At 32.7% G+C, this 17,523-nt stretch overlaps 1 protein-coding gene across 1 annotated transcript in view; it reads left to right on the top strand.

Annotated features, from left to right (window-relative positions):
• Positions 1–488: 488 nt before the first annotated feature.
• LOC134367121 (speedy protein A-like) overlaps positions 489–17,523 on the top strand; it is a 28,763-nt gene continuing 11,728 nt past the window's right edge. The window contains exons 1-4 of the mRNA XM_063083757.1: positions 489–723; positions 2,855–2,913; positions 5,068–5,153; positions 10,428–10,599. Of these exons, the coding sequence (XP_062939827.1) occupies positions 489–723; positions 2,855–2,913; positions 5,068–5,153; positions 10,428–10,599 (552 nt within the window). The remainder of the gene's footprint in view (positions 724–2,854; positions 2,914–5,067; positions 5,154–10,427; positions 10,600–17,523) is intronic.

The raw sequence follows: 17,523 nt of genomic DNA, 5'->3' as shown, positions 1-17,523 counted from the left end.
TTTTTACCAATAAGAAGATATTATTTTGTGTGGAGGGTTACATTTTAATATAATACTTGATTTAATAATTAAGTTCTGGAAATAGTGTGTCTTGTTCTTTAAAATATTTGAGGCGGTATATAACATAAAATTATGCAAGCAGAAAAAAAGAACACCACAAATAGATTATAAATTCAGCATAGTTTCTATAATTACTTTCACATTTGGTTTTGAGTTCCATAGTAGCCAAATCAGAATGGTATATAGAACCTTATTATTTGGGAAGAGGAAATGTATCAGTTATCTGTAGGAAGCATAGCTTTTCCAGCACTGAATTCTAAAAGCAATTTCTAAAATGAGTCATTGTCACAAATAACATTTTAATAGCAGTAACATTTTAAATGACTCCATCTGTTAGTATCATCCAATTATCTGTTTTTATAAAATTAATGAGTGAGTGTGATAAATAATTTTGTGTTTTATTTTTACAGGAATCTTGGGAAACCAAAATGAGGCACAATAAGATGTGTTGTGAGACGCAACCTACTGTCCCTGTTCATGTAAAATCAGGATCAGATAGATCACATCAGCCTAAAAAACCCATTCATCTAAAGCGTCCTGTTTTTAAAGATAGTTGGCAAGCATCTGAAAAAAATGCACATGAGAACAGCAAATCTACACACCCCAAAGGATCTTGTTCAATTATACAGCGTCAGGAAATGATGGCTTTCTTTAAATTATTTGGTAGGTTTGAAATATTCTACTAGCAGTAATTATAAAGTCCTTAAAAATTAGAATGTAAACATCTATTTTATCATTTTCATAATGAACAAAGAGGATGCTGTTATTTTCTGTGTCAGATTTCCCATCTGCAATCAAATTTGTTTTGTTTTATTTAGTGGGTTTTTTTTGTTTGTTTTGTTTTGTTTTTAATGTAGGCTTTTTGTTTGTTTTGCTTGCTTATGGATTAAAAATTCAGAATCACCTAGCTTGTAGAGACAACGTAAATCCAAGTGTCAAATGTAAATTCTGGGCAATTCAGGTTCATCGCATGGTTTTGTTTGACCTATAGTAAAATACTGCAGAAAGATTCAGGTGAGCTAACTCACCCAGTGTGACAGGGTTTCCCAGGATTTTCACTGCTAAAATGAAGCAAATCTGGCATGTTGGTCAACCAAGAGAAGTTACAGTACTACATCTTGGGAATGTTGTTAAAACTTAACTATGCTTTATCATCATGTTCATATAATGAAATTGAGTTTGAACTTGTTCAGATCATGAGATAATGCTGTTTTGCTGATAAATTTTGTAACAAGTAGGCAAAAAGAAACATCTTTATAGTACTTCAACTAGTCAAGAAAGATATTGTTTTGTTTTTTTTGAGGTAGGGTAGATAGAGAGATTAAAATAAAGGTAGATGGGTTTTGGTAAATATCTGTAGGAATGAATGAAGTCAAGCGGATATTCTGCTAGATACAAGTAACCAGCTTCCTTGTTTATAGAGGAAGGCCAAATGCGTTCAAGCAAGCTGGTTAATATTTAAAGAAAAGCAAAATGAAAAGATGAGATCAGGAAAAAAAATGTAAGGAATATAAGTAGAAAAAGACAAAAATGGGGTCCCATCAGGATCTAGAATGTTAATACAAGTTTCCTTTTTTATTAAGAGTAGAACAAAATTATTACCCACAAACTATTTTAGTACTCATAACTGGTCATGAGAAATAGGAGAAAACACCTGTCTCTAACATTATAGGTAATTTAAGACATAGAAAAGGAATTAACAAGGCAGAAACTATTCTCAGAAAATCAGTAGCTGTTCTTAGAATTTTCTATATATTTGTCTTATTGATGACATTTCTAGGGAGTAAATAAGAATATAAAGTAGTTATGCTTTGTTACTTAACTTAAAAGGAGGGGAGAAATGGAAAAAAGATTTTCCGGATTATATACTGACTGCTAACCAATATATTTTGAGATTTTATATTTTAGGCCTTTAAAATTAAAATAAGTGGTTTTAACTTGTATTTTATATGTTTATTTTAAAACTATGTATAGATAGATAGATATAATTTTAAAAAGAACCATTACACACACATATATATTTATATATATTTATGTTTATTTATTTATTTATTTATTTTTGGTGGCTGGCCAGTACAGGGATTGAACCCTGGACCTTGGTGTTATAAGCACCATGTTCAAACCAACTGAGCTAACCAGCCAACCCTAAAACAGTATTTTTGATTGTTGATATTTTTGTCCTAATATTCAGTTTTTCCACAATTAAGTGCCAATTATAAAAAACTAATGAGTTATAAACCTTTTTATGTAGGTACTCGTATATATATTTGAATGATAGATAAGTGGAACAGAGATAAGTAGAAGAGAAGAATCCAAAACTAAATATACCCTGGAAACTAAACGAAGAAAGTAGTAGAAAAAGTGAAACATATCTGGAAAACAGACTATTCATTAAGTCATTATTTCTTAAAGACTGAGTTATCTTTTATTGGATTCCATTTCCACTTTTTAAGATTGGTTTTTGGAAAGAATGAAAAGCTAGTCTAAAGTTACCCAAGACACATTTCTCAAAAGTGTTGTTGAATATTGAATAAACCAAACACTTCTACCATTCTGCTTCCAATCTGAGCTATATATTAAGGCAAAGCAAATGGGAAGATGGATGGTAATACAGGAACTTTTTGTATAGTTCTTGCAATATACTCAAGAACTGAAAATTACACCTTAAACAACACTGTTCCAGCCATTTTTGTTTGATTTCTAAACATTTACAATCTCCGGTTATAGAAATTAATTCTTCAAAAGGAAACATTCTATTTTTAAAAGAGAAGTCATAGGTATCTTTTTGTTGTAGATGACGATTTAATTCAAGATTTCTTGTGGATGGACTGCTGCTGTAAAATTGCAGACAAGGTAAATTTCGTAGCGATATAATAATTAACCAGCATCATTATGTTTAGTCCATCAGAAATTTAAATGGGACCTTGTAAGAATTTTCTATCTAATTAAGGTTAGGAAAAGAGCCTGCATTGCTCCTTCAAAGCAGAATTCTTACACATTAATTTTTGGAATTAGCAAACAGCATAGATTCATCTATAGTTGAGGAATTGTAGAATATTACTGATTAGATTTAAGTGGCTGTAGTCCATATCTGTTTGATTCAAAACAAGAATTGTATAGACTGTATACATTTTCATCAGAATTATTACCTTTTATCAGGCTGTGGAGAAAAAGTATTCTGAGAATTCAGTACACTAAGGCAGTTTGTGGTACATTTTAATATTTTGTAAGTAATTCAGGCAAAACAAATCCCAATAACCTTTAGGGTAAAGGGTCAAATGGCTTAACATGTTATTTATTTAGGAATCAGTGTTTTATAAAAAAAAATGTCTAACATACGAGGAAAGTGATGTTTTCTGTGCTCTTTAGATTTAGCTGAATAGTTACAATTTCAGCTTTGTAAATGCCATTTTGGACCAGGCTTTCATATCAGAAAATTCAGCATAAGTTCATATCACACTTAAATAGTGTAGCAACCAACAGAAAAGGGAGGTTAGCTGCCAATTAAATAGCCGCCAATCAAATGTTTGAAAAAGGAAAAAATAAATAAATACTCGTTAGTATTGATGTGAGCTTTTATCTCAAGATGACAAAAATAAAATAAGAGAAGGTTTTTTGTTGTTTTTTTTAATCATTTTTATTTTGGAAATTTTATTTTGGAAATTTCATTTTGGAAAATTTCAAGCACACGCAACCTAAAGTAGAATAGAACAAAGAACCTCCATGTGCCTCGTCTAGCTACAGTGATCATCAACTCCTGGCTATTCTTGTTTCTCCTAATCCCTGTCCTCAAAGACTGAATTATTTTTATCAGATCCTGGAGAGCCTAACATTTTATCCATAAATATATCATGATGCATTTTTAAAAGAAAAACGATCTTTTAAAATATAATCAAAGTGTTACTAACACTTTAATAAAAAATAACAGTAATGCTTTAAAAGCAAATGTCCAATTTATGTGGCATTGTGAAGTTTTAAACTTTACAGTTGTAAGTACATTGAAGTTGTTGGACAGCAGGGGGAAGTGTTTGAAAAGTAACTAACCAGAAGTACTGTAACAGCACTATTTCAAGCGTCCTTTAATGGAGATTACTGTGAATACTTGGAATCATGTTTATGGCCAGACCTATGATGATAGGATGAATAAGTATCTTATGAGAGAGATTCTCATACATTATTACTACAACTATTTTCTAATTTGAAAATCCACAACCTGGCATATGTGCTAATATCAGGCTAGACGTATCGTAGACATATGTGTATCTAATAATACTTTTAAAATGTTTATCCCCTGAAAATTGAGCCATATTACTCTAAAGCCTGAAGTCATTTAGAAGTAATTTTTAAAGGTTTTTTTTTTTTTTTTTTTTTCATTTTTTAAGAAGATGACCGGTAAGGGGATCTTAACCCTTGACCTGGTGTTGTCAGCACCATGCTCCCCATTGAGCCAACCGGCGCATCCCTGTGGGATCCGAACCGTGGCCTTGGTGTTATCAGCACCACACTCTCCCGAGTGAGCCATGTGCCGGCCCCTTAAAGGTTATTTTTAAAAGTGAGTATGGATGACTGCAACTTACTTAAAGGATTCAGAAAAAAATTATGTATGCACATAACACACAAATAGAGATATCAAGCAAATGTAGCAAAATATTAACAATTGGGGAATCTACATGAAGGATATATGGTTATGAATTTTATTATTAAATTCCCTATAGGTTAAAAATTTAAGTTAGGAAAAAAATGGGGTTTTCAAAGCTTATTGGCTATACTAAAGTTTAGTAGTCCATTCTAGTTACTTGTGATAAATGATCAAGTAACTATCTGTCACTGTTCATATGGATTACAGGAAACTAAAAAATAAGTACTCAAATAGCTAATTCTATAATAAGGATAAATAGTGCTTTATTGATTTATTGTTTATCAGACATTTTTTAAGTTAACTATTTTAAAGCAGTTTTATTTATGAAAGCACAACATTAATATTCCTTTTTAACTTTTTCCTTATAGTATCTTTTGGCTATGACCTTTGTTTATTTCAAGAGGGCTAAATTTACTATAAATGAGTATGCCAGGATAAATTTCTTTACTGCTCTGTAAGTATGCTTTCTATTTAGTGATTTTTATGTTAATTATTTATAACAGAGTCTGTTTGCAACTTGATGTGTATTTTGAATAGGCTTTCCTGTATAAAAGCTATGTTTTTTACTGTAATAGAATATTTTTATGTTCTTTTCATTGACCTTATAATGCTGTTTACCTAAGATTTATTGTTCAGTATTCCACTTGAATTTGTATTGTGCTTTTTACATTTTTCAGAGGGCTCCCATATAAATTATCCCAAATTCCCCTCTTTATGACTGAGATATTTTTTAAAGCTGAATATTCTCTTTGAAATTTTCAGTTAATATGTAGTAAAAACATCATTATTGCCCTTTTACATTGAACAGCTTGTGGAAAATGTTCTAGACATACTCTTTGTGAATCTAAGTCTATAACATAGGAGTTATTCATATTTAATACCTTTAGTATCCACTGACTGTCTTACCCAACACACTGAACTCTAACAAAGGAAGATAGTTTGTTCTCCATTTTTTTCTTTGACTTTATATTAGCTTTCTGATCTAAGTGTTTTTAATAGCATGGTTATCTAATCTATAATTCAGAATTCAGCTAGAATCTGTGTAATTTAAGGATATATTTTCTTTTCTACTGTGTACCTGGATACAGTGCTGCAGTTGGGAATACATGAATATAATTTTAAGTACTTAACTAGGGAACTATATATAAAAATATTTAAGTTGAATACTATAGTAACTGTCAGCACTGAAGAATAAGTTTTTATTTAATGTCTATTTAATTCAAAATGAAAGAGTTAAAGAAATAGGACTAGAAGAAACTGATCTTTGCATATATTCAGGAGAATATTTTCCAGTACATACGGAAAAATGAACTCTTTAGAATTTGTGATGATCGCTAAATGGGAAGAATATAATAATATTACGTAGTACTGAGTATATTGTGCAAGTCACCACATAATTTTTTTATATATTAACTCATTTAATCTTTCCTTTAAAACACATTTTTTATTATCCCCATTTTACAGATGAGGAAACTGAGACTTAGGACGATTAAGTACTTTCCAAGATCAGAAAAGTTAGTAAGCATCAGAGCCGGGCACACATTCAGGTGTGGTTCACCAATGGCAAAATTGAGCCATTGACCACTAAGTTAAATTGCTATTTACATGTCTCAGTATTGTATAATATCTGTGTGTAGATGGAATATCTATTTTATAGTTTTTTCATCTGAGAATTAAAAACAAACCAAAAGAAGTTTAAGTTTTACTATATGCCTGAAATTAAATTTGTTTTACTTATGTTATAAAGTTATTGCCAGTGAAGCACTATTTAGCTTACACTATATAGTCATCTGGAAAGTTGCATTGCATGTTGTACTATAAATTCTATAGTAAAAAATCACAAGAATTATAATTTCCATTTTATGTCTAATCATACATTTTGTAGAGCCTGACTCAATAGTTCTTCTCATTAAATATTTTCTTAGTTAGCCACAGTTCTAAAGCTCAAGTTCTTCTCCTTTCTATATAGTCTTATAACATTTCCATTCTGTATATTCTTATAAGACACTAAACTTCTATTACTGTTCTACCATGTACTTTTTCACAGTTGTTTCCTATTTACTTGCCTCCTCTCTACTTTAACTGGCGGCTCCTGAAGGGCAAGGAATGTGTATCTTACTTTTTTATTTCTTCCTTCAATGAGTAACATATAGGAAGTTCTCAGTCCTTTATTTGAATAAACATAATGAATTGTTGTGAAAAAGGCATGGACACTACACAAAGGAAATCTGTTTCAAATTAGAGGACAAATTCTGTATGCGTGATACAGATATTTTGTCATATTGACCCTGAAAAAATGTTAATGTAGAATAGAATCATAGTGTGGTCCTTATGTAGCGCAATAGCGCATTGTAGATTTTCCATATTTTAATCGTCGCAGTCGTGTTAAGGGGCCAACCTCTAGGTCTTTCCACTCTTTGCTAAGAGCTATCAGAGAAACTAAAGTAAGAAATTACTATATGTAATTTCTCAGAGGATATTATTTGATCCATGTTATATAATCTGAATGGATTTAACAATTAGATGATTTATAACAAGGTAATATTAAAATATGTGCAATTACATTAAAGGAGAATAAAGTAATGTGTAGGTGTTCATTTTATGTTACTGTGAGTATGAATATGCACATGGTGAAAAAGTACAAAAGAAGGTATACAATTAAAAGTAACTGTTTCTCCTAATAACAGTTTCCTGTGTATCCGTCTAGAAATAATTTTCTATACATGAACCAATGTGTGTATTACATAAATGAAAGTGTACTATATACACTCTTATGTGCTTTTATTTTTTAATGTGTAATATGTACAAAAGACCATATGGAGTGTGTGAGGAAGAATAAACTTAAAACAAATACTCGTGTACCCATGACTCAGCTTAAGAAAAGAACATTGTGAGAATCTTAGAAGCTTCCAGTACATAGTTTCACAGTCAGAGCCCCCTGCCTTCCACAGTAATTATCTTCTTTCTTTTTTTTATTCTTTGTATATATCTCAAAAAAATGTTATTTGCTTTTTTTTTGTTTTTAGCTTTATATAAAAGAGCCATGTGTTTTATTCTTCCATGACTTACTTCATTTGCTTTATAACGTTACGATTTTCAGATTTATTTATATCTCTCTCTATATATATAGCTGTAATTCATTTTAACAACTGAACAGTACTGTTGCTTAAAAAAAAAAAGAAGACTGGTAAGGCATCTTAACCCTTGACTTGGTGTTGTCAGCACCACACTATCCGAAGTGAGTGATGAAATGGCCCCATATTGTTGCTTTTGCATTTTGGTTTTTTGAGTAGTCCCATTTTATCTGTTTGTTTTTTGTTTGTTTGTTTGTTTGTTTGTTTGTTTTTTGACGTATATTTTTCCTCTACTGGTTTGGAAATTATGCAGTCTATGTCTTTTCTGCAGTTATCTAGTTGTTATTATTACAAGACTGCTAAGCATTTTGACACTAATCAGCTCCTACCTAACTTATATTCCCTTACTTTGAAATTCTGCAGTTCTGCCTATGCCCTTCAACAAGTTAGACATTATTATTATTGTTTTATATATTCAATATTTGTTTAGATTTATCCACACATTTACAAGGGTACTTCAAAAAGCTCATGGAAAAATAGAATTACTGGTGTCAGATCCTACAGGTTAAAGTTAAAAAAAAAAAGATAATACAAACCTTTCCATGAACTTTTTGAAGTACCCTCACATATTGTTGCTTACCATTCCTTTCTGTATCTCAAGAATCCACTTGGGATCATTTGCTTCCTTTCTGGATGCATTTAAGACCTGTTTTTTCTTTGGAGTTTGGCACTGGTTTCATTTTTATAAACTGTTTGGGGTTTGATGAGCTTCCATGATTTGGAGATTGATGTCTTTCAACAAACATCTCTTGGAACAGCTCTTGGAAAATTCTAGCCAGCTGTCTCTTCATATATATTCCTCTTACCCATCTCCTCTATTATCTCCTTTTGAAACCAGTTAAACATGTTATGCCTCACTCTGCCTTCCACATCACTTATTTTTGACATTTTCTTTCTTTCTCTGGGCTGCATTTTAGATAATTTCTTTAGATTTGTCTTTCAGTTCACTAATTTGATCTCCGGCTTATGTCTAATATGCTTATGAGTTTCATTATAAACATTTTCACTTATAGAAGTTCTATTGTCTTATTTTCCAAATATGCTTATCCCCTTACCATATTGTCAAGGTACTTTTAGTTATTTCTATATTCAGTGTCTATTAATTTCATTATCTTCTGACTTCAGAGTGTTTCAACTCATGGTGCTTTGTTCCCTTATGTGTTTTGTAATATTTTCACTGTAAAGTTGTCCATTTTTCTTTTTTTTTTTTCCTTTTCCTTTCTTTTTTGGCAGCTGGCCAGTATGAGGATCTGAACACATAACACTGGTTATACATGGCTGTTTTCTACCCAAATGAGCTAATCAGCCAGAACCCCATTTTTCTTGGAAAGTCATCTGTGGGGCTTATATGATGGAAACTTTGCTCCATGCTTACCTCTGTTCATGTGTTATCTAACGTGTCTTCTTTTCTCTGACTGCTTTTAATGTTTACTTTTTGTCACTGGTTTTGAACAATTTGATTATAATGTACCTTGGTGTAATTTTCTTCATTTTTTTTTCTTGTACTTTAGGGTTCATTGAGCTTCTTTGTGGGCTTACTGTTTTATTTTATTTTATTTTATTTTATTTTATTTTATTTTATTTTATTTTATTTTATTTTATTTTATTTTTTTATTTTATTTTATTTTATTTTTATTTTATTTTATTTTAGCAGCTAGCCTGTAAGGAGATCCAAATCCTTAACCTTGGTATTTCCACCTGACACCATTCAGAGACTCCAATTTTACCTTTATTGGGTTTCTTGAAGTTGTGCCACATTTAACTGATTCTCTATCCATGATTTGGGGTTTTTTTTCCTCCGTGTGTTTCTTTTGGATAATTTCTGTTACTATGTCTTTACAAATCTTTTCTTCTGCTGTATTTAATCTGCCATTAATCCCACTCCATGTATTTTTCATTGTACGCATTGTAGTTTTCTTCTCTCAAAGTACATTTTCAATGTGCATACTCAACTTTTTGAATATACGGAATAATTAAAACTGTTTTAATGTCCTTGTTACGTATACCACGTGTGTCAGTTTTGGATTGGTTTTGATTGATTGATTATTCTCCTTATTATGGGCCATGTTTTCCTGCTTCTATGCATGTCTGGTCCCCCTCAAGTATTCAGCAGAAAGCTGATTTCCATATGTGTATAAGGAAACTACCTGAGTCTAGAAAGAAAGGTTTAGGGGAACAGTGCCTGACATTGACATAGGGCTAGAAATAGTGCCTGTTTCCACTAGCCAGACTAAAAACAACTCGTAATTCATGGAGAATTGAAAACAGTCTTCAGGAAGGTCTTGCCTCAGTAGTTGGGAATAATTAGTCCCAGACTGATCATTGCTCCAGATCCACCAACCAGTACCTGAAAGTATTCAACTGTTTTCAAGTTACTTCACTACATCCCAGAACAAAGCTCAAGATTTATAGGAATACAAAATATCGAGAACTCCTCAAGGTAAAATTCATTCTATCTCTATTTTTGATCTGCATTTCTTTAATTATGAGAAGGTTGAACATCTTTTATTTGTTTATAAGCCATTCGTATTTCTTTGTGAACTGTTTCTATCCTTTACCCATTTCTTTTTTGGGTTGTTGGTCTTCTTTGTTAGGTATCTCGCTAATACAGTTGAAGAAGAAGACGAAGAATCCAAGCATGAAATTTTTCCCTGGGCTTTAGGGAAAAACTGGAGACAACTGTTTCCTAATTTCTTAAAGTTAAGGGACCAGCTCTGGTATAGAATTGACTATAGGGCTATTGTAAGCAGGCGATGCTGTGAGGAGGTAAGGATTTAAAATTGTCTTCTGTTTATCTAATATCCTTATTTTTGAATGTGCTTCTAATATTTCTTTTTTGGTTTTTGTTGTTGTTGTTGTTGTTGTTTTTGGCCTATGTGAGGGTAGACGGTTAACCTCGTTCATTAAATTGCCATGAATACAACTTTTGTATTACAATGTTGCAGTTTTAATTTTTACCACAATAATTAAAATTGTCATATCTGTTTTTCAGAGCAGCCTACTTCTGTAGTATTTTTATTTTAGTGTGTTTCTCCTGTCTAAAAGATCAACAGTATGTTGGGAATGGGTGGTATGATCATACTAAAATATCTTATTAAGGATAGTAATAACACTGCAGTTGAATAATAATTTCCACGAAATGAAGTATGTGAAATTTCAAGTTCCTAAGATTAAATTAACAACCACATGGTCTATAATTTAAATAAATTAATAAATATTTAAAAACCATACCGCTTTTCACATAAAATACATTAAGTAATTTTCCTCGATGCTAGATTTTATTAAGATAAACCAGCAGGACACTAAAAATTTAAAAATCAGTTCTAGTATCCAATGTTTTAATTTTTGATAAGGTTACTATTTCAAGCTAATGAAAAATTCTAGAGTAGAAAATTAAGTGGAAAGCAATGATCCCAGTATGCTCTAATACTAGTTCAGAAACGTCTGATAAATGTGGGCTAGAAAATGCTGTAATTAAATGAAATTATACCCAACTAAATGACTATAGGCCAAAAGAGCTAATTAATGGATTAGTGTCAAACCTGAGGGAAGACTTTAGAGCTGTGTCACAGAATTCTGCCGAGAACTAAACTTGTTAATTATATTTATTAATGAGATGAAGACACAGCAAATATGCATATTTGTGTATTAAATTAAATTAGGAGAATTGTTAACTGTTGGGGGAAATGCAAGGACTCAGAAATAACTTAGAAGAGTGTAGAGCAGGCCAAATCTTTACAAGATTAAATTAAGTAGAAAAAGATGATAAGTTGGGTGTGTAAGGCCCTCTCAAATTAATTGATCCTCATTAAAGCATTTAAACTGGACTCATTCAAATTACAGGGCATCGAAAGAGTCCTGAATTGTTACTATTTATTTTTTGTCACTAATTCCCCAGGTCAGGAGTGGATAATTTACATGCCTGTTGCTTTCCTTGAACATGATAAGGGGCTGTATTTGAACATTCATTTTTTCAAAGTAAATGCTTCAGACCCTGTGGGACACTCAGCTAAGAGCATAAGGTGCCAGAAGCAAAAGGCAAGGACAGGCAGTGGCTTACCTCACAGCATACCGCCCATGCACACCCAAGATACACAGACTAACATTTTAACTGCAATAACGTTAATGTGCACAGTTGGAGCTGGAATTAGCTCATCTGCTGGAACCAAGCTATAAAAGTGCCTAAGAATGATGTGGCTTAATAGCTTATATGTAAATGACTAAAACTTTCTAGACAGCTGTAAACTCAGTTGTGTAAGGAGACTTACAGAAAATTTAGACTTCGATTGAAGAAAAGAGGGAGTAATCATAAGATTATACCTAAAATACTGTATTTGGTTCTACACGCCACACTTTAAAGAAGAACATTGACTAACAAATGTATATCCAGAGGACAACAACTGGAATAGAGGAGAGTCTCAGAAGAAAAATTTCATATGTGAAATAAGAAAAAGTATCAGACAGAGATTTTTAGTATAAAAAAAAGATTCAGAAAGCTGGCTGGCTGTTTTCAAATATTTAAAGGACCACAGTGGAGCAGGAAATACATTTGGTTTGTCTTTTTGACTACATATAAAGCAGAGAACTAAGATCTGTGGATGGAAAACTAAAAGAGGAAATAGTAGCTCAGTATGAAGAATATTATTCTAACAGTTATCTGAAAATGAGATAGACTCTATCAGAGATTCCTACCACTGATTTTTTTTTAAAAAAACAAGCAGCTGGTTGATACAGAGGAGATTCGTGCTTTAGGTTAGCAATAAAACTAAGGTTCCTTTTCACTATAAATTTTGAGAGTGCAAAGTTCTATTTTATAAATTTTTACAGCGTAAGCTCCTACAAATGAAAAAAAAGAAGCTCTTCCTGGGCAAGCTAGGTTGTTCCTTAACATTTCTTTGAATTCATTCATTAAGTACACATTGATTTGATGAGTACTTAGTAAAAAACTATTAGGCACTGTTATTTGTTTTAATTTAAAAGAGGCTTGCAAAAATAGCAACATTAACATCTGGGTGGTAGGAATATAGATGTTTGTTATATTATTCTTATGCTTTTTTATACTTTTAAAATTTCTCAACATATTTAAAAGATTAATGTAACTTAAGTTTTACCTCTTCAGAGAGTTCACCTTAAATGATTAATAACTTTATCCTCTATCACAGTACCTTGTTTGTTTCTTTCTATAGCACTGAACAAAATCTGTAATTATTTATTTGCTTGTCTATTATCCGTTTTAACTATAAACTGTAAATTTAATGAAGTCAAACAATTAGTACACTTCTAATATATCCCATCTCTGTCCTCACACAACACTGATAACAATTATGCATTATCTTTACTGAGAAAACAGAAGCAATTTTAAAAGAATGTTAAACATTCTTCCACCATATGTACTATCCTACCTGCATGTGCACCCATATATTCCGCCCTCCCTTTGTTAGTATGAAAGAACTGTCTTTGCTCCTGTCAAAGTCCATCCCCTCTATTGTGCACTAGATCTCATCTTTTCTTGCCTTCTCAGGGATATCACTCCAGTAATTTTCTCCTTTTTCCGCATTTTACAGTTTTTTTTTTTTTTTTTTTGGATCACTGACATTAGAATATAAAATTGCTTTAAAATCTCCATCAATTAAAAACAAACAAACAAACAAAAAAACTTCCAGCTATTATTACATTTCTCTCTGCTGCCTCCATCATATTGAAACTCCTTAAAGAGTTGTCTTGTACTCTGTCTCTATCTCCTTTCCTTCCATTCTCTTTGAACCTATTATACAAAGTCTGTTCCCCATCATTCGATAGAGTCTTATCAAGGCACCAAATATCTCTATATTGCCAAACCCAAAAGTTATTTCTTACTCCTCAACTTAGCAACAGCATTTGACACAGCCCCTCATTTCTTTCTGAAACACTTTCACTTGGTTTTGAGGACACCAGAATTTTTTCAGTCACTTTTGCGAGTTCCTTTTTACCTCTCCAACCTCATTAGAGTGCGCCACAGCTCACTCCTAGGACCTCTTCTCTTCTCTAATGAAATTAACTTACTAGGTGATCTTGTTCACTCTCAAGGCCTTAACACCGACATCTAATACATCTCTCCCAATTAAAGGTCTGTACGTCAAATTGCCTGTTCATATTTCAGTGTGTAATTCACTCCTCACACTTAACATGCCTAAAATTGAACTACTCATTCTCCCACACAGACGTCCAAACCTCCTCCTCCAGCGGTCCTGCACATGTTAATAAATAGCAACTCCCTCCTTTTAGTTGCTCCAGCGAAAAAACTGTTACCCTTGACTCTTCTTTTTCTCACATCTATACCTTGAAAAACTACCCAGCATCCTACCATTTCTGAACACCTCCACGACTCACACCGTCCTTGTCATTTCTTATCTTGATTACTGTCGTATCCTTCTAAATAGTCTCTCTTATCATCTTTCTCCTGTGTTGTCTACTCTTCAAACAGCAGCCAGAGTAAATCTTTTAAAAAGTAAGTCAAAACATGACTTCTCTACTCAGAAGCCTCCAGTGGCTTCCCGTTCTCTCAGAGTAGAAGGCAAAGTCCTTGTTGTGGCTCTACATTGCCTGTCAACTCTCCTCTCCTATCTCTTTGACCTCATCTCCTATCCTTGCTCACTTCACTCCAGCTATACCGGCCTTCTTACAGTTCCTCAAACATGCCAGGCACACTCCCACTTCAGGGTCTTTGCACTTACCATTTCCATTACCTGGGATACCTTTACCCCAGATATCAGTATGCTTCACTTCCTCACTACATTCAGGATTCTGCTTAAATGTTACCTCAGAGAGACCTTTCTTTACCATCCTATATAAAGTATTATCTCCCTCAATCCAGTAATAACTCTCACAATTATGTTCAGTTGGGTTTTGACAAGGATGCCAAGAAAATTCAATGGGGAAAGAATAGATTTTTTCAACAAATGGAGCTGGGACAACTGGATATCTACATGTAGGACAATAAGTTGGACCCCCTACTTTATACTATATATAAAAGTTAACTCAAAATGGATTACCTAAATGTAAGAGTAAAAACTGTAGAACTTTTAGGAGAAAGCAAAGGAGTAAGTCTTCCTGACCTTGAATTGGGTTTCTTAGACATGATACCAAAAGTACAAGAAACATAAAATATAAAGTGGACATCATCAAAATTAAAAATTTTGTCTTAAAAGGATACCAAGTGAAGAGACAACCCACAAAATTGGAGAAAATTTTTGCAAATCACCTATATGATAAGGGATTTGTATTTAGAATATATAAAGAGCTCTTACATTTCAATAATAAAAAGACAACCTGATTAAAAAATGGTCAATGTCTCTGAATAGACATTTCTCCAGAGAAGCTAAACAAATTGGCCACAAGCACATGAAGAGATGTTTAATTGACATCATTGGCCATCAGGGAAATACAAGTAAAAACCACAAGGAGATACTACTTCACAGGCTCTATGATGGACATAAACCAAGAGACAGTAACACGTTTTGACAAGGATATGGAGATTCATACACTTCTGGTGGAAATGTAAAATGGTGTAGTTGCTTTGGATAACAGTCTGACAGTTCCTAAAAAGGTTAAACATAGTTACCGTAATTCCACTCCTTGCTATATACCCAAAAGAAATGAAAACTATGTCCACACAAAAACTTGTATATGAATGTTCATAGCAGCGTTATTCATAACAGCCAAAAGTGGAAACTACCCAAATGCCCATCAACTGATGAATGGATAAACAAAATATGGTATATCCATACAATGAAACAATACTTAGCAATTAAAAGATGAAGTACCGACACAAGCTACGACATGGATGAACCTTAAAAACATGCTAAGCGAACAAAATCAGTCACAAGGGACCACATATTGTGTGATTCCATGTATATGAAATGTGCAGAATAGACAGATCCGAAGAGACAAAGTAGAGAACTCGTTGCTAGGAGCTAAGGGGAGTGAGGAATGGAGCATCTTTCTTTATGAGGTGATGGGAATGTAAATTTGTGGTGATTGTTGCACAACTCTGAATATACTGAAAGTCGTATTGTATATTTTAAATGCGTAAATTGTATAGTATTGATGTTATAGCTCAATAAAACCGTTAAAATAAAAAGTACTACCTCTCACTATTACTCTGTATTCCTTTTCTTAGTTCCAATTTTTTTCATAGCACTCAACCACTATATAACATATTCTTTTTTACATATTTATATTGCTAACATCTATTTCCCCTACTAAAATATAAAGTCCAAGATGGCAGGGTCTTAATTTTGTTCTTATTGTATCTCCAGTGCCTAGAACAGTGCCTGGCATATAACAGATACTCAATAAATATTTGCTGACTGATAGAATGAATGGAACTAAAGGCTTCCAATCCTTTTTCATACCATATGTATGAAGTAGAAAAACAAACTGTAAAATAATTCACTGTGGGCTGGCCGGTTAGCTCAGCTGGTTAGAGCACAGTGTTATAACACCAAGGTCAAGGGTTTAGATCCCTGTACCAGCCAGTTGCCCCAAAAAGAAAAAAAAAATATTTCACTGAGCTCACTTTACACTGCCCCTTTCTCCAATGCATATACATAAGCTGTGGGGTTTTGGCTATTCCAACCAGGTACATTTGAATCGTGTTGGTGGATAGAAAAGGCAACTACATAGTAGATTATATCTTGTTCTCTTACGTTTTCATTTAACAGCTAATCGATGAGTAACATACCAAATTCAGTGGTATGGGGGTTTATTATAAAGAAGTACATCATCCCTGCCCTTACGTTTGCTGAAGTAGCAAGACATGCTGTTAGAAATTTAGTTAAGCATTATATGCTTTTGTTATTGAAAGCCTGGTATTGGCATACTGCCAAATAAAATATGGTTTTAGTCTCATATCCAAAAATAAACCCCAGTTTAGATAGTAGCTACAAACTAGTTTACGTTAATAATACTTTACATTTGCATAATGCTTTACAAATTGTAAATATTTTCATATAAATTATCCTCACAAAAATACCTGTGAGAGTGATGGCATTCTCATTTTACAGCTGTTGAAGCCGAGTGCCAAGTAGGTTGGGATTTACTCAAGATCATACAAGTAAGCGGCAAAGCCAGAACTTGACTTGACATCTAATGACTTCCCAGTGTTCTGTTTTCTCTGTGACATCTAGCCTCCATATAAACCTCTCATATTGGTTAGTTTAGAAAATGCATTTATATCTTTTTTCAGATGTTGAATAGCATCTAATTCTTATTTAATTAAATTAAATAATTTAATTCTCCAGAATTAAATTAAGTATTCTTTCCATTTCACAGATGAAAAACCTGTCATAGAAAGGTTATGACTTGTCCATGGCCATAAAGTTAATAAGTGGCAGAGCCAGCTTTAATTAAGCTCAGTCCTTAATAGAAAGGACATGTGCTCTCCTTTGAGATGATAACGAGTTTTGTAATTTGTTTCTTCTTTTTTTAACCCTGGCTGCAAAGAAGCTAAGAGCCAGGTATTATCCATAACCACATCAACTCTATTATGTTTTATTACTGGCGTGTCTGCTTTCCCCCTTTACCCAATTTTCCCTTTTGGGTCCCAGTTTAATTAATTTTTTCCCTCTTTTTGTCAGCTGCCTCAAATGCTTTTTGAGAATGAGATGGAGTATGGTTAAATTGAAAAATATATGTAGGGCTTCTCCAGAA

Source organism: Cynocephalus volans, chromosome X, assembly GCF_027409185.1.
Source record: "Cynocephalus volans isolate mCynVol1 chromosome X, mCynVol1.pri, whole genome shotgun sequence".
Classification (NCBI taxonomy): domain Eukaryota; kingdom Metazoa; phylum Chordata; class Mammalia; order Dermoptera; family Cynocephalidae; genus Cynocephalus; species Cynocephalus volans.
This window is presented reverse-complemented; position numbering and strand designations above follow the sequence as displayed.